The following is a 21,508-nucleotide window of genomic DNA, read 5'->3' as shown; positions in this document are numbered from 1 at the left end:
ACCAAGAACAGCAAGATTTCCTAGTTTCTAACCAGGGAACTTGTTTCCTTCATTTCTTTGTTCCCATTACTTCTGGTCCTTGTCTATTTTGCATAGTAATGGAGGCTGGGCATGTCCACTTGGCAGCTGTTCCCATGACAATAATGAAATGCGGTACCTAGTACTATGCACTATTGCTTTAAAATGTGGGGATTATTTTACAGAGATGGTGATGAGCAGAGCAATGGCCACCGTGTACTTAAAGAGCACAGGACTCTGGGTGAGGAAACTGATAATGATAATAACTAATGTTCTTCTCCTACAGGTAAAGAAAACGTGCCCAGAATCAGATGTTTCAGAGCCTCGGAATTCCAGGTACAGTCATAAAAGTCAGTACTTCATTAAGAAAAAAATCACAGTTTTGGGAAACTACGAAGTTGTTTCACTCTACAACTGATATGATGGATATTTGAAACACTGAGGTTTTTAAAGGAATATATATATATACACACATGCATAGAGGAGAATGCATATCTGACAAAGGCATTATTAATCAGAAAATTAAAACTTAAAAGAAACTGATTGAAGCCAATTTCAAAAAATAAAACAAGGAATTCTCTAGCAATATTTTGAAATTTTCCCTTAGATATTATTTAGAAAACCTTAATTTTTTTATTCACATACTTTTTTATAATGTATTTATATCTGGAATTATTACCGAATAATTGAATCTGTTTTTTATTAAAACTTTCACTTCTTCTAATGAAATGTGACTGGATTTTGAGAATACTAACAAATTAAAAATTTCAAAATTAACTTCACATTCCATTTATTGTTTGGGAAAACTGGTAGAAAAGATGACCTGAAATTGCCAAGCCCTTCATTCAGGGGTTTAATAGTATTTAGTTGTTTGTGGTTGGGCCATAGGCCCAACAGATTTATTTTAGGGCTGTGCATTGTCACTGCTTTCTTTCAAAAATACAGGATTCAATTTTAAATGGACAAGTAAAAGTAATACCACGAGAATAAAAGGACATGTCCTTGACACATTAATGGTATGACTTACTCTGTGTCATTAAGATGGTGCTTATTATGCATATATACTAGTGTACTGTGACCTTTTTTTTTCTGTGTAGAGTGGGTGTAGTGATTTTTTTTCTCAGTATACCGAAACAATACAGAGCTCATTAAACCACTAAGGCAGCCATGCTTTCCTTTTGAAGAGTCAATATATGACATGAACCATATACTTACCGTTCAAGTCATTCTTGTATGGTATGATGTTCCTGTAATTGATTCTTCTACATAATAAATGATTGTATGTACTGTTCTTTCGCTAATTTATGGACATATGTTATGATACAGAATTACTTGGCATTTGGTCTTCTGTTTTTAAAATTAGTAGGCAAAATAAGATTGAACATTGTGTGTGTGTGTGTGTGTGTGTGTGTGTGTGTGTGTGTGTGTATCAAGGCCTTACAAGGTGAGCAAATCATCAAATCTTTGCCTACAATAGTAATCTAGGATGTATGGAGAGGAGATAAATCCTGAGACCTCAATCCTGGGGTGTTTCCTAATAGTTTCATTGCATCTATCGAACATACTTACGATTTATTTTTCAAGAATTATATCTAATTAGGTCACTTTTGTAAGCAACGTATAGGAGGGAGCAAGTTTGAAAAGAGCAATATAATTATTTCATGTCAAATATTCTATACCTAATTCTATTCAGAATCTTTTGACCTAAGTGATGCATTTTAAGCAATCAAAAAGCTATAGCAAAAAATGTACTCTTCCTTACAAATGGCATCACTGAGTTAGAAAAGAAACAGACACATGAAAATCTTAATGATCTGAGTACTAGAATTGACAGAAAACTTCCCTAACGGGCTGCGGCTCTAGGTGAGAGCCCAGCATTACAAAATAAATAAATAAATAATAAAGCACAAAAGGAATAATTTTGTTTTTAAGATGAACAATGACTATTTTAATTGTTTAAAACATGTCCTATTATTTAATATTACTTAGCTCTTCAAATTTAAAAAGTGCTTGGGTTCCTTAGAATGCACAAATGTTTGCTATGAGTTAGCTGTTTTTAAAAATTATCTATAAAATGGATAAATAGAGCAATCAGTTTCTATGAACTCTAAAGCTTTAAGCAACTGAAAACAAATAAAAGACACAAATCTTAGTAAAACCCATGATATAAGGGTCTTCAGGACAGCCTAGAGACATTTTCAATTCAGGGGTGACATACATTCTAGTCAAGACTGGTATTTCTCCTGACTGATATCTACCCTGATGACGCCAGTGGTCATCATATTTGCTTGAAATTTTAGGTCTAGGGAATGGCGGAATTGGCACCTAGTTAATACAGCAATCTCTCTCTCTCTCTCTCTCTCTCTCTCACACACACATACACACAAGCAGAAAGATAGAGAGAGAGAGCAAAACTACTTTCAAAGCCTGTTCTTTCCAGCTTAAATTTTAGAGCATTAAGATTTGTTAATAGTGTTCTGAAGAAATCTAAGAGAATTGAACTCCATGTGGAACAATGTATCAACATAAAATGTGCACTAGGGAAACACTGCCTCTCAAAATGCTTGCCCTACTTAGAGCCTAAAGCAAATGTCATTCATGTATTTAGCTTGCTTTATTGGGTGTTTATTTTGGGTTAGTAATGATTAGAATAGATGCAGATGGGAAATGTTTTTACAGTAGGGAAGTAATTAAATTGTGTGTAGAGACTTACTAAAGAGTATTCTTGGAGTGATATATATGTATCAGCAAATTCTTTGTCTTGCCTGGCTTTAATTTCTCCTTTGGAAAGAAATGCTTTGGCTGCAGATGTAAGTGGTAGACTTGGGAAAAAGAGAATTTATAAATGCATGCAGTGTAAAGTGAAACAAACTTGGAACAATGTTACATGTGTATACTAAGAGCCAGACACCGAAAACTTTATGTCATAGGGAAAAGGAGAAAATGTGCTTCCTAGAGAAATGTACATTCCTTGGATATCTGCCTTTGCCTTGCTTCTGTCTGTGTTGCTCACCATGTCCAGAGCTCACTGTTCATCGCCTTTATTCTTATATTCTAATGTTAACCATAAAAGGGATGCATGGGACAAAAAACCTAAAATAAAATTTTTTCATGTTTCACCATAATCTGTGTTTAAGCTTACTACTGGATAGACCATCTTGAAACAAACTGAAACACTATTTTTAAAGCTGTTTTTGCCTACAGTCACTGTGAATTCAATTGTGTCAACTGAGTCTCTTTGAATCTATGTTGTTCTTGTTTAATATAATGGACAAATGATTTTTGTTTTGTTTTTGTTTTTATCAGATGTTTCCACAAATCTCCATTTATAAAGAATCTCCATTTATAAGAATCAACAACAACAAAACTTCCCAAACAATAATAACAAAAATCAAAGTCTTCTACTTCCATTCCCCTTTTTTTCCTGGTGGAGGGAAGGAAATAATTTATCTCATTAGTTAATTGCATTTGCTACTAATGCCTTAGAGGGCCACCATGCTGGAGCAGCCCCTGTCATACCCGATAGATTTCTTTTTTGATCTTCTGCTCTGGCTTTCTTTGCCCTTTCTATTTTGAGACTCTGACTAGCAAAATTTTTTTTAGTTTTTTTTTTTTCCAAGAAGAAGTCAGAGACATAGGAGGAAATACAATTAAAACAAGGCAATTTTGTGCAAGGATTGTTCTGTTACTTACGACATGAGGGAAAACTGGGCTGTCAAATGACCACCAGGAAGAATGCCAGCTGCCTTCCTGTGGCAGCATGGTCTCACTTAGACCTCAGTACCATCTCAAGGGGCCACTAAAAGGGATCAAAAGAGTATTGTTAATATTATGTTAGAGGGGAAGTAAGGTGAGAAAATATCTGTAGTGTAAAACAAGGGGTGGAGTCGTCTGAGTAATAATGAGAATTGATTCTATCCCACTTCATGTGTTAAAAGTTTGCTAAAAACTTAAGAATTGCCTGAACTCAGCAAAGGCCTTGGTCTCTGTCTTCCTGACCCAGCTCCTTCTAACTTTGTGATTATCATGAGTAAGAAAAAATGAACAGACACATTTAAGGATGTTTAAGAAGCTTCAAGGAGTCGATTTATGGAAGGAACATACACTTTTAAAAGTACTTAATTCATCTTATTTTTAAAAGATGTATATATTTTTAAGCTTCTCGCCTATTTTGATTTACAACTCTAGAAGATATCTCAAATTAATAAAATTATGCACCTACACACTCCCCACCTCAACACTAACTCTGCCTGTTTACAAATTTTAATTTAAGACAACTCTATTCTTATAAGTTTCTTAGAACAAACAGTTATTGGGTAACAAAGACAGATATAATGAAGTCACATATAAGCATACATTTATTTATTTATCTATTTATTTTATATCCCAACAACAGTCTCCCCCCACCGATTCATTGCCCCTGCATTTCCTCTTCAGAAAAGAGCAGATCTCCAGGGCAACAGCCAGAGATACAATAAGATACAATAAGACAAAATGAAAGCTGTCGTATGTAATAGTTAAGTTCTACACATATTTTTTTCTAGTAAAACAGCTATGTTACTGCTCCCAGAAGCCTTAAATCTTTTTCTGGATTTAATTGCCTGTCTATAATTAAATGCTCTTCTGTTTTCCCGGCATGGAAACCTGGGGCTTTTGTGAAATTGTGCTTAGGATTTTACGTTGTCAACCCAGCAGTCCATGTAGCAATTCTGTCTCTAATATATATCTAAATTCGTTATTGATAGGGTGTGTTTCCACATATCTTGATATAGTTGCAGTAACCTAAGTTTCTGTGAGTAACACAATGCAGCTTTAGAGCCCATGCACTCCTGATACTATTTCCAGTACATTGTCACATTATTAGAATACTCCTTTTCAGAAGTCAGAAAAATCACTAATGAGGACACAAAACCCTGCACCCCTCCTAGTTATTTAAGCCACTTCTTTCACATTATAAAGCAAACTTCCTCTGGAAATGCTAGATGACTGATGGAGGGATAGAGATCCTAAGACTGAGGTTTAGTTCTTCTGTGGTTTAGTTAACTCAAGTCATAATACGGCTTAATCCCTTTCTCCCTATCTGGGGAATGTTTTGTCTCATTTCAAAGTCTGACCTCATGTGGATTCCTCTCCATTCTCTTCATTATTTTGGCTGGCATTTGCTGGAGGGTTTCTGATTCATTTGGCCTTTTCTGGGCTGTGTTGACAGATTCCTACAGGTGTGGATGCAGCTGGAGCCAGAACGAAGACAGATGATGTGTTCTGCCTTGTGGGTCGTTGTACTGCAATAGTTAGCTTATCTTGACCCTTTGGTCATGGGAGCAAACTGAGCAGATTTCTTAGAACAGTGCCTATTAAATCCCTGGTGTCAATCATAATTGAAGATTTAAATAAGCTTCAAAACTCAGATTTTTATCTGTTTCATCAGGTATGTCACCACCAGTCCTTTCTTCTTAAATTTCCTTGGAACTGTTTGGTGATTTATCTTCACTGGTCAGCAGGCTGTAGTGCTAGCTATGTGCTTGTTGCCATCTTTTTAGACTGAACCACTGGTCCTCAACCTGTGGGTAACGACCCCTAGGGTCGAATGACCATTTCACAGGAGTCCTCTAAGACCACCAGAAAACACAGATGTTTACATTGTGATTCATAGCAGTAGCAAAATTATAATTGTGAAGCCAGCAGCTAAAATAATTTTATGGTTGGGGATCACCACAACCATATGAACCAATGAGAAGCTGTATTAAAGGGGCTTAGCATTAGGTAGGCTGAGAAGGGCTGAGATTGTTGTATCTTGTGAAGTCTTGGATGGTTTGTTTGCAGTAACATTGTAAACCTATGGAGAGAGAGAGAGAGAGAGAGAGAGAGAGAGAGAGAGAGAGAGAGAGAGAGAGAGAGAGCTCAAACCTCTGCATCAGTGTCTCAGCTCACATCTGTAACTTTGCTTCCTAGCTCTCAGACACCTGAGTTTTAGGCTTAGGTTTTGGTCTTCCTTTCCTTTCTTATCTTCTCATGTGTATTCTCTAATCACAGCTCTAGGTGTAGCCTGAGGCCCAGCATGCTCTGCTCAGCAGGGACTGAAGTGGAAATATACATCGTACACAGCTGAATAGTCCCTCCTGTTCTGGTGATGAAACCACAGAGCAGGTTGGAACTTTGTAAATGAGACAGACTGAAGAGCTGCTTGGGTTCCCGGTTATATTAGTTTGTTAATACTCACTGCTGAATACTGCAAATATGAGAAATAAGTAGAAAGGGGGCACTTTGTTTATTCTGTGTTTTGTTGTCTAAGCCAGAGTATAGACTCTTAGAGAAGTCAAGAAGAATGGGTTGGCTCATTCAGAAGGTGGAGGGCCAGGCACATTCCCCATGGCTCATCTCTAGTCCATCTCCATGCTCTCTTAGCTGCCTCTATGTCTCTATCTTCGCAGACATTAGAACTTTTTCTTTATACACTATAATTTTTGAAGGAAATAAAAATTACATTGTCAGAGAGGCAGCATCACAATTCATAAATGTGGCTTTTAGAAGCCAAGAATCGGAGCCCATAACCCACCAAGTATTCAGCCTACTCCTTCCCCTCCCAGAATACACAACCTCCTATTTATCAGACACCCCTCTCCACGTCCTTCATGTCCTTCTGGTTTATGTGAAGCAAGCTGAAATGGCAGGGATTTTTTTCCCCACAAGGTGCAGCTGTGTGGCTGATCATTCATTTTTCTAGGATAGAGAGACATTTCCTATGCCAGACATCTATGAGCTGAGCAATACAAAGTACAGGTTGCTCAAGACACGTGTTTAAGTGACACAACAGCCAAAGATGAATGTAGGTATTACTCTCTTCATGTATTTCTTCTTGTAAACCTTTCCATCAGACTTCCTCAATCCACCTAAACTGGCTGGTTACTACGATAGGCCAGTCTCCTGCTTTCAAAAACCAGTCTGAATGTAAATTGCTCTCTCCATTTCCTGTGATTAATCTAGCTGTTAGATGAATGCTCCTCATATTCTGGTTTAAGTCATTTAACTTTCTGTAGGTAATTTTGTCAAAATTAATATCTGGGTTTTTACTCTATTTTTCTAATGAACCCTCAAAGACTCCTGGTAATTGACACAAATGTAAAACAGACAAAATTTAAAGTCGTGGCAAGCCTTCTCACGGTTATGGAGAGGTCGCCAATGGGTTTCTGATCAGGTAATAACATGGCTGAATTTTCGCTTGTGGTACAGATCAGCTGTGGCCCAGATGCTCAGAAGCAGAGATGCTAGCTCTGAGACCCACTTATTTGGGAAAGGCATTGCACACTGTTTTTTCTTATAGTTTAAGCACATTTTCAGTATTTTCTACACTGAATATTTCTTTTGTCTTAAGAAATACATACTTGATACATATGATATATATATTTATATTTACATATGTATTGACCAAATTGACTATTTCATTATCTATGTAATAAATTATAATATATAATTTTTACTACATTTACTAATTTACTATAACAATATATAATATAATGTATAATGAAATGGTCAATTATGTCTAAAAGAGGAGTGATGGAAGATGGAGACCACTGGCTGCTTCACCCTGACCACCTCCATTTATTCTCCAGAAAGGAGATACGCCTGGCTTTCTGACATGTTATTAGTGATTAACTGCAGAAATATCCCTGTTTCTGGTTGCCCTCTCCTGAAGCAAACTAAGCACCTCAGAAAACTTATGCAAAGGTGCTTCTGGAGACTGTCAGTTGCTTTGTATTCATTTGGTCAGAGTAATATACCATAGAAAGCAGCACGTCTCATTCCTCATTCATTCATTCATTCATTCATTCATTCATTCATTCGCTTTTATTCTGGGAACCAAATCTGATCTCCTACAAGCTAAATGCACATACAGAACCACTTAACCCTATTTCTAGTAATTTTACACGAAGAATCTAAGGAGTCAGTAAAGGACGTCACTTTTTCTCACAGGGGTGATTGAGTTGGAAGGGATGGTGAGCATCTCCAAGCACATAGCGAGCCTGGTATGGTGCTGCTCTATCCAGAGAGCACTGAGATTCACACACTCTTTTTTAAAAGATTTATTTAATTGTGCCCATCATATATGTCCATGTGTAAGTGTGTGTGTGTGTTGATGCCCATAGAGGCCAAAAGAGGGCATAAGATCACAGAGAGCCAAAGTTACATGCAATTCTGGGTTGTTGGGCCTGTGATTGGAGAGCTGACTGCAGATCCTCTGGAAGATCCATGAATGAATGATTTTAACCTCTGAGCCATCTTTCCAGCCTAGGATCTATGCATTCAGTGGTAATTCTGATCCTGGGGTATCTTTAGCACAGACGTCTAGATTCAATAATAGAACATGGAAGCTGTTTGTTTTCACCTTTCATATTAACTCAATGAAAGGAATGAGGTTATCTGATGGGTTTTCTTCTGCATCTCACCTATAGAAGTAGTTATTCATGCCATAATGTTACTGTAGACTGAGTGTCTAAAGATGTTTAGAGCCCTTTTTTGTACAAAGTGAGTGGATGTGATGGTGTGCAGTGACTGGGGACAATCCATAGGGAATAAAAACAGTATTTTGGATGAGTTAAAGGGGAAGGCTTGTGCTTTTAGTTGGATGCTGGTTAAAGGAAACTTAAAGGTCATGAGAGAATGAGAGTAAATAGAGAGCCACAGGAAGTCTGTCCCCTTAGAGGTGGGCTGGGACACAGACTGGTCAGAAGTCTGCCTGGTAAGCTAGTCTTTGCTGGAGCTAGGGGAGGGCTGTGTTCTCTTCAGGGGGTTGTTGTAGATGGGGGTGGTAAACCCCTCTGAGCGTCCACCGTGCTGGTTGCTGATCTACTCAGAAAACTATAGCAACATAGCAGGCAGGCAAGGCCTGGCTGGCACGTTATGAGCCTAGTGTTTAAAATAGCAAATAGCCCTCTACAAAGAGCTACTACCCGTCCTCCTGAATTTTGAAAATATTTGCCAGCAATTTAATAAATGAGCTGTAGATAATTTTTTTTCTTGATTAATTGGTTGCAGCTTCCTAGTAACACTCCATCTATCAAGCGCTGTAAGATGGGGTGGTGCTCCGGCAGGACAGCTCTCTGCCGCGTGGCCGTTCATATCCTCAATGCCACAGTTCTGTTCTCAGTGGACGTCTTCAGGCTCCTCCCACAAGGGCTGCAGCTTTGTAAACACTTATGCTCTTAAAGCTCCTGCAAAACACAGTTGGGGGTTTTAGTGACATTTCCAAAACTCTGATTTCTAAAGATTCAGAGACGTCACTCTTTATGTCATCATATGTCAAATGTGTCATCATATTTCAGTTGTCTCAGTGGTCCGCTACCCTTTCATTTGCTTTTCTATAAGCCAGTGGATGAATGAGGCTCTGTTCTGTGTTTAGGAATTTCCATCACCTGATACCTGGTGTCTTTGGATATGCTTACTATGCCAAATAACTGTCTTTAGGGTCTTAAAATTCTTGTAACTAGAATTAAACTAGGCTTTTCCTAAGACCTAGATTCCTAATGAGAGGATATTCAAAATAGTTGGGAATATTTATGTATATATGCTTATTGTTTTAATTCCTTAATTTTAATAGTAACTAATTGTCAAGGTTCCATGCACTTGGCAAACTCAGTTGTGTGTGTATATATATATATTCTATGTTTCCCTGAGGACTGGAAAGAGACAAAAGCCTGACAACACAGCCAGTGGCCTTGTATTCCTCCCCATGTGTTTACAGGTGCATGTGTAAACCTGCGCTCTTAATGGAAGGATACAACCAAATCATGGAACGAAACATGGAAAGTCAGTGTTCTGCCTACCAGTGTAGGGATATTGCTGACAGAGACCAGCCTCAGAGCAAAGAGGAGGCTGAGAACAGGGAAACATAAGTGAGAGACTCTAAATGAAAGCACACAGAGTGCTGGGACATTTTGGCATTCGCACTGCAAGCACAGTGTGACTTGTTGTCCCTGAGGACACTGATGTGCCTTAACTCAGCGTGGTGATTCCATGGGCATTAGTCACTCTGATTCCCTCAGTAAAACTTGCATCGACTTAGCATCATTATATTTGACAATTATTTCTGTGCAAGATGGGCCACTGTTAGCTACACTTTTCCTTAAAATGAGGTATAAGTCTGCTTAAAATGAACAACACGCAAAATGCAAATGCACATCAATGATCATTCCTCAAAGGCCACAGGCTGCTCAGGGGTATATAGAAATCTATTTATTTATTTATTTTCAAAAACAGGATGAACTCAAGGTCTATCTATTTCAGTTCAGTTTTGCTTTGGTTTTCAATATTTGGTTAATTCTGTCCAGGAACCTAGAACAATATCTGGCACATAGTAGGGCTCTCATCACTTGGCATTAAGTGAGTGAATAATTCAGTGGCATAGGGACTGAATAAGCAGCTGGTGCGTGCTCTCAGGGGGTTGGGAGAGCTGTCTGGATTTTCCTACACAGTTCTGTCTATGGTATGTCACTATACACAGTAAACTAGCGAACTCTCGATGTTACACACAAACAAGGTCAAAGTGGAAAATGACCTCTTAAGTTTTCTGTAGAAGTAGGGTCACTCTATGATCTAGCTCACTCTAATTTACAGTCCCAGTCTGTACTCTCTCTCCCAGTTTCCCTTTAGTGAGGCCTAAAGGAAACCTATGATACAGTGTTGGCGTCACTGTAACTAAAGTCACTGTGGCCTTAGCAGACATCTTAGAGAAAAATGAAACAATGGACCAGTTTATCTCTCCCACCCTTCTTCTTCAGTCCTCTTAGGATAATATTTGTAATACAGTGATGCCCTTTTATCCTCAGAACAGTACAGCATGAGAAATGTTCCCTAAAATGCAGAAACTGGGGTCAACTTTGTTTTGTACATCTGCCCATTACTGCACGATCACTGTGGGGTAGGTCAGAGGAGAGACAGCGAATCCTGAGAGTTCAGGGGTTCCTGGATTAGAAATAGTCTTGGTAGAGACAAGGCTCAGAGAGTTGAGGTCGTGACGGCAGCCTCTGCAGGGCCCTGGGTGAATCATCTCGCTGCTCCTGAAGGCGTTCTCCTCTATGGCCTCTGAGACACCCGACACTGCAACAAGGACACGGGGTGAGCACCAACTGCAGAGCAAAGCTCATCAATACCACAGAAAAAGAACCCAAGGTCAGTGTCCCAGTCACAGCACCTGACTGTGTGTGCTGCACAGACAGCCAGTTAGTTCCCGACCCTAATCCAATAGCGCTCCCCGGCCTTGGAAGAGGAATATTGTGAGCTTTCAGAACCTTTCATTTTACAAGCCTGTTTCTCCAGCATATTTTCGCTCTTTGCATTCAGGTTTAGTTGACATTTACTTCATGGAAAAGACTGTATTTTATTTATGCAATAGAAATTAACGATCTTTGAAGAATACTGAAAATAGTTTGCTTTTCAAATAACTGACAGTCTCTTGATTTATTGTCTGCTAGTACATGACTCTGAACAGCGTAGGAGGCTCTTTGGAACTGGCTTGTGTGAGTGAGCGTGAGTGTATGTGTGTGGTGTGTGTATATGGTTTGCATGTATGTGTGTGTATAAGTCTGTGTATGCATGTATCTGTGTGCGTATATGTGTATGTGTGTGGTAGGTATATGTGTGCATTTGTGGTGTGTGGTTTGTGTCCATGGGTGTATGTATGTGTGGTGTGTGTACACTGCGTGTGTGTGTGTGTGTGTGTGTGTGTATGGTATGTGTGTACATGTGGGGGGTGTATATATGTGTGTATATGCTTGTGTGCATGTGATGTGGGGTGTGTGTGTTCAGTGGATGCATTGTGTACTCGTGAAGGCCAGAGTTTAGTGTCTAGATGACTTTCTTTAATCACTTCCTCTTACCTTACGTTTTGAAAGAGCGCATCTCATTGAGCCCAGAGCTTGTTAGCGTGGCTGGTGAGGAAGCCTGCAGACCCACCCATCTCTGCCTGCCTGCTCTGGGCTTACATGCATGCGCCGCCATGCCCAGATTGTTTTGTTGTTGTTTTTGTTGTTGTATTGGTTACTGGGGAACTAAACAGGTCTGAGCCACCTCCTCAACCCTAGAACTGACATTTTTTTAGGCCCGTTTATGAGCTAACCCTCTGCCCTCATGTATTTTACATCATACTCATTGTCTTCCTTTTCCTCTATGGTCATACATTGCGTGCTCCTTTAATTAAACAGACAAGCAGAACCTGCATTTATTAAGTTTTCTGCTATCTGTGACCGAATAGCCAATAAGAAGCAACTTAGGGAGGAAGGCTTTATTTCACCTCACTGTTAGAAAGTGTGTTGATCATGCAAGGGGCAGCATGGTGGCCTGAGCATGCTGTGGCTGATCATATTGAGTCCGGAGTCAGGGAAGAGAGAGAGAGAGAGAGGCTGGTGCTCACCTTACATTCTCACTTTTGCTTCAGGCCAGAACCTCAGCACATGGGACAATGGCACATATTCAAGATGACCTTTCCCTCTTCTGTTAGGCTTATCCTGGAAACAGGCTCGTCTTCCGGAGGTGTGACTCCTAGCTGATTCTAAAGCTCAACCAAGCTGACAAGGAAGATGAACCATAAGAGAAACTGATGCTTTGTGCTAAACTGAGAAGTTACACTGGTCTTCAAGTCAGGAGTCAGTTAGAACAGTGCTTACTTTCTATGTGCGCAGTTCCTAACAGTGACAAACTGGCTTTAAAGCCAGAAACTATGAATTATTTGCATGTGTATAGTAGGAGGTATTGAGTCAATTTGCTAGAATTGCTTTGATATGTTTTTTAAATTGCTTTCTTACTTTCTCTAAGTAATCTTACCCCTTTTCTTATGGTAGATGAAATTTTATGGACTAGATTTGTATTAGATTGAATTTTCACAGCCAAATTGAAGCTGTTATCAGTTGGGTGATTGCTTACTGCATTAGGTATGAAGCTAGATCTCAGTTTCTTCTTGTTCAGGGGTCCTGATGCTTTTCAGCTGTTCCTTTTCTTTCCTTTCAGATTTTTTATGTTGCTTTGACCCATTTGGCTTTTCTGTTTATTTTGTCAGTAATAATGTTTAGAACCTTTAAGTCTGACATGTGTTTTATATTTCAAAGTCCTTTTCTAAAACCTCTTGTTTCACTTGCATGCTATGAGAGGCTGTTTGGAAACCTCGGGAAAAATCAAAATTAATACAGTCCAGAATTTTCCCAAAATGGTTGGTGTTTTCTTTGGTAAACTGGTCATTCTGTAGAATGGGAAAGGCCAGTTTTTAAAACTAAGTTCATTATGGCTGTTTGGAAAAAAATTTGCAGCTCAAAACCGTAGTTGGTAAAATCTGGTCCTAAGTGAAGCTGGTGAGTTCTGCATACGGAGGAGAGGCGTGCTGACTGAGCAGGCTGCGGGAGGGTAGGACTGCTGATGACCCCTAAAGCCTGTGGGTGAGCATGAATTACATAAGCGTAGAACCACACTCTGTGGTCTTGCCCTGTATGTCTTCTGATTACACCAATCCCAAATGACCTCAGCTGGTGCCCTTCACAAATAATGCTCTCCCCAGGTCAGCCTCGTAGAACAATCAGCCTGCTTTTCTGATGGACATTTTGGACATAATGTATACATACCCAGCTTTCCTTCCTCTGTCAGTCTGGGCATTCTTATGTCAAAGGTTTCTTTTTATGCTTATGAACTATTTAATTTGAAACAAGCATGAATTACTCCTCACGAAGCACTGGCAAACTGAAGAAAATTGCGTTTGTTAAACTAGTAAATGTAATATATTTTATCCACTTTCAAAATGAGAGAACCACACTCACTGTTATTCATTGTCTGGTTATCTCGAGATGTTGGTGGGTGGTGGTGAGAAGGGAGGCAAGACAAATAGTTCAAAATGGGTTGATACAAGATGCAGAGGGAAAGACATCCAGTGAGGCCACTTACGTTTTAAATCAAGAATACATTTTCAGTGAAACTATTTTTAATGATTCACGGAAGAGTGCTGTTAGCCTTGACCACCTCTGTTGAGAATCAGATTGTCAGTAGTCCTATAGCACGGAGTTCTGCCAGGAATTTGGACTCTGACACAAATCAAAGCCTCCATCAAATGACAATACTTTTGTGCTTTCTGGCTTTAAAAGTAGTTTCCTGACTTAACAAATGTTATTGACATTTTTCTTTCATATTGGGCAGTGTGCCTGTATGACTTTAGAGCAAGTTGCTTAAAATAATTTTGAAGTGAAGATAATTGCCTGATGTTAGCTTGTAAAATTTTGCCATGGTTTCAACACAATCAGTAAAAAAAAATCAAAGAGGAGGTACTGAATACTGACTAAAGATGGTTGAAGGGATCATTAAACAGACAGGGCTACAAAGATAGAAAGTAAGTTTCCTCACTGAAAAATAGTCATCAAGTACTTGCCTCTTTACTACATTTCGTGGTTCTGAATTTGCACAGCAGAAGGCAATAATCTGTTACATTTATATCTCAATCTGAATGTTTTCTCACCTATGTGGAATGCAGACTTTTAAGTATGCACATATATATGTATGTATATATATATATACACATACATACATATAGTTTCTGCTTCCACTTGCATGTACATATGTATGTGTAAGCACATATATATGTACATATGATTATACACATGTATGTATACATACACACGGAAGTACATATATATACATACATATGTATATATGTACATGCAAGTGGAAGCAGAAATTATATGGGGAGGAAGATACTTAAAGAAAGAGAACAATAAAAAAGAGTAATGGGGGGAATCAACTATTTTCTTCTGTGTACTAAATATAATTTAAGTAATATGTATATAATTTTATAACATAAATGTATATAGGAATATATGTGAAGGCAAAAAAAGGACCTATTGTGGGGAGGAAGGGGATCAGAATCAAAGAGGAGAAAGAATAAGGGAATAAAACCTGCCATATGGACAGAGAAATATGTATGAGAACACACAGTGAAATTTGTTCGTTGGTGTGCCAGTTTTAAAGAGGGCATGCGTCCTGTTTGAATAACAGACCCCCAATATATGTCATAAGGAAACATTTTGCTATTGATGGATGGTTTAGAGGGATGCTATTCACATGGTACATTAATAGTCCATTGTTGTGAAAGAACTAGCTGTTACAGATAGAAACTAGAAAACCTTGCCATCCCTCTTACAAAATATCAGATGGTGATCTGGGAGATCCGCTGAAGACAGTGGATATTATGCCGTGGGAAGTTTGAGTGCTATTGTACCCAAGGCTGAGAATATAGGTATTCATAGTATTGTTGGCTCTCTTTCAACAGCACCATCTTTTTGATAAATAGGTACTGTTTATTCTGGTTTACATTTAAGCTAACTTCAGTTAACATCTGCTTTTTATGCAAGTACGCTTTGAAGTTACACTGGAGGACACGGTTTTCCTGTTTTGTCCTGTGATTGTTTTAGATAAGTATGGGATAAAAAAAAAAATCTCAGACAACAAAGATTTTGTTCAGTTGACATGCCTTTACCTACTGACGTGGAGTTTTAGCAACATCTTTTGTTCCAGAAATCTGGGACCTTCCTCTTTCCTTTTCATGAAGTCTACCTTATCTCATGCTTAGTGTTTGATACACAGTACCTGTTTAAGAGAGAGTTGATCAGCTGGTGGGAAGTTGGCTGTACACATCAACTTGAGTCTCTGAGTGTGATCCTCCAGACCTTCCATGAAAAGCTGGGTGTGGTGGACTTGTGATCCTAGCACTGGAAAAGCAGACACTGTTGGGAGTTTGAAGGCCCAACAGTCTCGCTGAGTCAGTGAGCTCCAAGTTCAGTGAGAAACCCTGTCTCAAAAACCGAGATGGAAAGTGAACTAGGAAAGGACCTGATGTCAATTTCCGCCCTCCACATGCCAGTGCACTGGCATTCACACACACAGAGACACAACACACTCATTTGCTCTCACTCACACTGTTCCAAGTGAGAAGCTAAGTATTGGGAAGCTAGTGAAATTTAATTGTGATGAAATAAGTAGCAAAACAGATTTTTCTTTTCTTTCTTTCCTGAGCAAATTCACATAGATGAAGCACTATCAGATTTTTGCTTGTCTGGAATCAGGTGTCATTTACCTGTACTAGTCTAGTAATTCAGGAAACATTGCTTTATATTTTTGCCTGTCATACAAAGCCTGAGTCATCACTGAACATGGTCTTCAAGGGTTTACTCAGGCAGTAGTAATTAGGGTTCTATAAGATAAGCCAGCAGGAATAGAATCTAAAATCCAAGAATAGAATGATACACATTTGAAAACATAATTAAAGTCCACGTTTACAGAGGAACGTTCAGGGAGGTGGCAAAGGACTAGATGGGTAACAAAGACAGGCAGGGATTGTAGATTTCCTACCTCTGAGACATTTATGTCACTGAGGAGGGCGCGGTGCCGCGATGAGGGACCTGCAGGTGGCGCAGCGTGGGACCCTGGCTTCTCCAGTGCTTGTGTCGACCTTAGACTCCTCTCAGTTCTCACTGTCTATCTCTAGAGAAGGGGTGGAAATGGGCAGATCAGGAGACTCACTGGCCAAACAGTCTTTTCTGAAACAGTGAGCTGCAGACTCCCTGAAAGGCCTCCTTCCAAACAACACAGAGGGAAAGAATGGAGGAAGACCCTGGTCTCTGGCCTCCCAGGGACGTGCACAAACATGGCCATAAGCACCCACAAAATATCCATTTAACAAAGAACTTAGGAAGAAAAGTTTAACATTCCAAGGATTCTACTTGATATCAAGAAATGCATATTTTAATTCTCGCACTTACCTAAAATTATTTATTCAAATTTGAATACACAAGTATTCTATTTTCACATTGGTTTAATGAGAGCATCTTTTATAAAATGAAGAAAGCCACTTTCCATACATTACTGCAAAACTGGAAATAATCTGCCCGATCAATTTTCTTGACCAAAATGCCCCAGGATTTTAAACCTATATGTCTTGGGGCTGATTTCTTTGTTTGTTTTGTTTGATTGGTTTATCCTGTGACTGTAGCTTAAAAGTGAAAATTAGAAAATACTAAGGAGAAGAAATGAAGATTTTTCTCTCTCTTGTTTGTTTTGGTTTTCCATTTCCTTGTACTTTGAGACAGTGTTTCTTGTATCCCAGTCTGGCCAAGGATGACCTTGAACTTCTGATCCTCCTGCCTCCATCTCCTGAGTGCTGAGATAAGAGATGTGCACCACCCATTCAGGAGTTTTGTCTTTTCCAGGGTTGATTTTAGGATAAATGGAGATAAGAACTTCCACATGACCTCATCAGTTGAGTCCCTCATCCAGCCAGTCCTCACTATGAGCCCCTCTGCCCTGGCACCATGCTCTTTCGTACAACACTGTCCACTGTTAACTACTTTGGGATAGAAGAGGCTCCTGGTTTTCATCATTTTTCTTAAAAACATTTAGAACTGACTCATTTAATAGTATTAATCTAGTATGGCATAGATAATGTAGCTGTAAGCTACAAAAACGTGTATTACATAATATAAAAACTGTTCACAGCTCGAACTTCTGACTCTTCCGTCATAGTAAACAATGCTAATTTCCATCTTAAAAAGTGGAGTTTATTTTGATTTACTAACATAAAATAGGCAAGACATTAATTTCTGAGGTGTACAGTTATTAGAAAATGCAGTCATGGGCTCACGGCTAACAGAATGCTCTGGAATCCTTCCACATTCACACATAGCCAGTCTTCTCCAGCTACCTTCCAGTCCCTTGGCTCTTAGGTGAGGGTAGAAATGGGAACCTGAACTCACTTGTTTCAACAGCTACTGTTTTGTTCTGCTGTGGGCTCTAAGTATGCTGCTCATGCTTGTGTGGATGCCTTCAAGTCTTCCCAGGTTTCTGCTGAAAAAACCATCTTGGTTCCTCCTGAGGGGAAGACTCACTTTGCTCCTCTGTGAGCCCAGTGCCCTGAGAAGCAGTTCCTTCCCCCTGTGTGTCTGCTAGTGTGCACATGCCTGCTAGTGTGTGTATCTGCCCTGTGTTTCCCAACTTGGCAGTCTTTATACACTGTGCATGAGTATCTGTCTTGCAAGTAGACTCTGAGTTGGTAGGGACCATGTTTTTCATCCACGTTAATGAAAACTAGGCATTTTCTGGCACATGAAAGGGTGTTGTCCATCTGCTGTGTAAGAGAAAGAATGGATCGATATCATTTTGGCAACATCCTTCCCAAGCAAAAACCCAAAATGAAAACACCTCTTAGAATCCGACCGGTTCTTACTGAAATGCACTATCTATAAAATTGAGAGCGGGATATAATAGCAAGGAGCATATTTGTAAAATGCCTACGACCATTTACAAACTCTCCCCAGTGTCTTCCTGAGGGTGTGACTGGCCCATTGATTCAACCATCATTCTCAGGAGTTGATTTGCTTCTAGTTCCTCATGGCATGGCAGCACTCTTGACCCACTGATGCCACAATCTAATTCAAAAGCACGTAGGATGATGACACAGTACACTGACAGGAATTTCTCCTAGGGGATTTACGTTCTAATTGAGAGAAGCAAATGATGATGAAGACCGATGTGCTAAGCAATTCACTGGGAGACAGTAAATGCTACTGACAAATGTGTATCAGGAAAAGAAGAGGTTATAAAAGTGGGAGAGGCTCTGTGTCTTCACTGCTCAGTCAAGGAAGAGGAATATGATAGAAGAAATGATGTTTGTCTGAGCAGACACAAAGGAAAGAAGAGAGAACAGCATGTGTAAAAGTCCCTAGGTAGCAATTACTTGTGTTTCATGAGCTGTGTGGTCAGCTCAAGAGCAGTGAAGATGAGAAGGACTGCTAAACAATAGCTTGAAAGACAGAGGGGAGGGCAGAGTGTTTCACCTCCTCAGGCTGAGCCAAATGCCACCGAAGGACTGAGGTGTGATAATCAAACAGTTTCAATGTTTTAATAGTTTTGTTTTATTTCTGTAGCAGACAGAATTTCTAAGATGAGAATGTCCTAGATGTGCTGTTTGTTCCGATGGGCACTACCTACATTTGGCCAATGAGTGACTGAGCTGTGAGTAGAACATCGAGAAACCATTTCCTTAATTTTCATAGTCATACACTGATGTAGCCACAGGCATCTAGGGTTTACCGTACAGCCCGGGATGAAGGCAGAGGAAAGACTGAGGGACACCAGTGATGCTCACACCAGCATCCCTGCTAGGTGTTACTTATTCACCATGCTGGCTGTCATGCCAAATGGGTACTTCTGCTCTTCCTGGTTTGCTCAGCTACAGTTTGAACAGCCCAGGCCCACCTGCCTAGGCATGACACTGCCCACAGGGGGCTGGGCCCTCCTAATCCATTAGCAATCAAGAAGTGCTCTAAAATGTGTGCCCAGGCTAATCTGATGGAGACAATGAACTCAGCTGAGCTTCCCTCTTCCTGGGTGTGTAAAGTTGGCAACTGAAGCTAGCTATAACAACAAGCTATCCTATATTACATTATACTATTTTGTATTATTACATATATTCTGATTATTGCCTGTACCATGATTTCTTCACTTATCCATTAATGGTTATTTGATTATTTCACCACCTTGGTAGTTGTGGATAAAGCCTCAGCGAGTGTGAAACTGCAGATCCTTTCACAATGTACTGATTTCATCCCTGGGATAGTGATCCAGCTGCAGCCAAGCCTCATGTATGTAAACTGACAGCTACACAGAATGACCTTAGAACCGTGGAGACACCAATTCTATTTCACTTAGAATTAAACCCAGACTGAAAAGGGATTTTACAAGATCAAAATTGAGCTAGTGAAGGTGAATTTTTCTTTACACCCTACCAAGGAATTAAAGTTGTTCTTCACTGAAAATGACCAACCTCCATGCACACGATCAAAACCAGGATTAAACCACTTGACAGCTGAACTCAAATCAAGTCTGAATTACATACATGTGGGGAGAAGGAACCTGGGTCTGATGAAAGCCATGACTAATTCTCATGTCATGACTAGAACATGACCAGGAGGTGCTAGGCAATGTCACAAAGGTTTTAGTTCTATAAAGTGACTAAAACCTCCTAGAAGCAAATGAGACTGGTAATGTTGAGTTTACATCATTTCACAAGGGGCTACCTGATATGGACAATCTAAAGGATCTTCCCCAAACCTCAGTGTAGCTTGTGGAAAATTCATGCACTGGCGTGATCACTTTGATTCCCAATTTCACCATGACTTTAGCATGCCCCTGTTATGGGACCTTGCCTACTTTGTCTGTAACTAAACTCCTGTTAAGATTCATTCAGTCTTATCTATAGATTCTACAAACTGCACAGACATGTTTCTTTTTAACCTTCACACAAATCATCACGGAGGCCATGACTGTACAGACAGTCCATCTGCTGTGTAATCATGAGGGAATTATCCCCAAACTCAACCCATTTTCCCAAGTGTTCATAGAATCTTCTAAAGAGACAGAAATCACCCTGGGAGGGGAAGTGTCTTCTCTACTTGTAAGTGAAATATGGAGGGTGTTTTCACTCAAAGGTCAGACCAGTTGTATGCATGCTGTGTTACTTAGTATAAATTCCCAGATTGTTTCATAAATGCTCATTATCAGTCTCCAAACCACCAACAGTGATGCAGATTATACTGTAAAGCTATACCTGTTAATTCTGGAGGGAGGTTTGTGCCATTTATAAGTAAAAGCTTGTCGTAATATTGTTTTCATGTTTAGTTCTTTATATGTATTCAGTGTATTCCCTATCTCTTCTTCTATTTCAAATCCTCTAAAGATTGCTAGAGAAAACCAGGCAACCATAATAAGCAGCATTTGATTTTTGGGCACTCTTCCCTTTTGGAAAGCAGATTTGAACTTCATGACAGACAGTAGGAATGTAAGAAACATGGGTTTGATTTCAATAAGGAATACCTTCACAGGGAATCTAGAAACAGAAAGAGAGAAGGAAAGAAGAAAAAGGAAGACAGCAGCTATCCTTCCACACTTTCTTCTGAAAAGAAAAAGTGTAACAAACACTGAAACAATAAATGATGAACTTAAGTAGCTCAATATAAGAGGTTGAATTAACCCATTCCCTAATTATAAAAGGGATCACACCATCCTTTTTCTTTCTAAATTTAAAGAAACAGTAATTCTATATTCCACTGATAGACATACACATAACATTAGAACAGCTGGATCTAAATTCTACCCAAGAGAGACAGAGTCCAGCTAAAGTTAAATGGTCATAGACACAGTATTTCTCTAATACTTTTCTCTAAATTCTTAATTTTACATTACTGTCCTTTGCTCTTTATTGGACTCAGGAAAACACTAGTGTTGGAATGATAAATTTCATCTCATATTTTAATGGAAAATATGAAAAATTAAGAAATAGATTTATTAATTTTAATTTTAAATAAAATGTTAACTTTTTTTATAATTTTATGTGCACATAATGCACTTGTGACCATGGTCAGCTCCATTGCTTCCTCTTAGGACATTCCTACTCCTGCAGACACCTTCTTTG

At 39.3% G+C, this 21,508-nt stretch overlaps 1 protein-coding gene across 4 annotated transcripts in view; it reads left to right on the top strand.

Annotated features, from left to right (window-relative positions):
- The window catches only part of Eya4 (EYA transcriptional coactivator and phosphatase 4), a 253,327-nt gene that overhangs the window by 126,874 nt on the left and 104,945 nt on the right, over window positions 1-21,508 (top strand). For all 4 annotated transcript variants that reach the window (XM_060373192.1, XM_060373193.1, XM_060373194.1 and 1 more), the window contains exon 3: window positions 305-354. In XM_060373192.1, the coding sequence (XP_060229175.1) occupies window positions 305-354 (50 nt within the window). The remainder of the gene's footprint in view (window positions 1-304; window positions 355-21,508) is intronic.

This window comes from Meriones unguiculatus, chromosome 20, assembly GCF_030254825.1.
Source record: "Meriones unguiculatus strain TT.TT164.6M chromosome 20, Bangor_MerUng_6.1, whole genome shotgun sequence".
Lineage (NCBI taxonomy): Eukaryota > Metazoa > Chordata > Mammalia > Rodentia > Muridae > Meriones > Meriones unguiculatus.
This window is presented reverse-complemented; position numbering and strand designations above follow the sequence as displayed.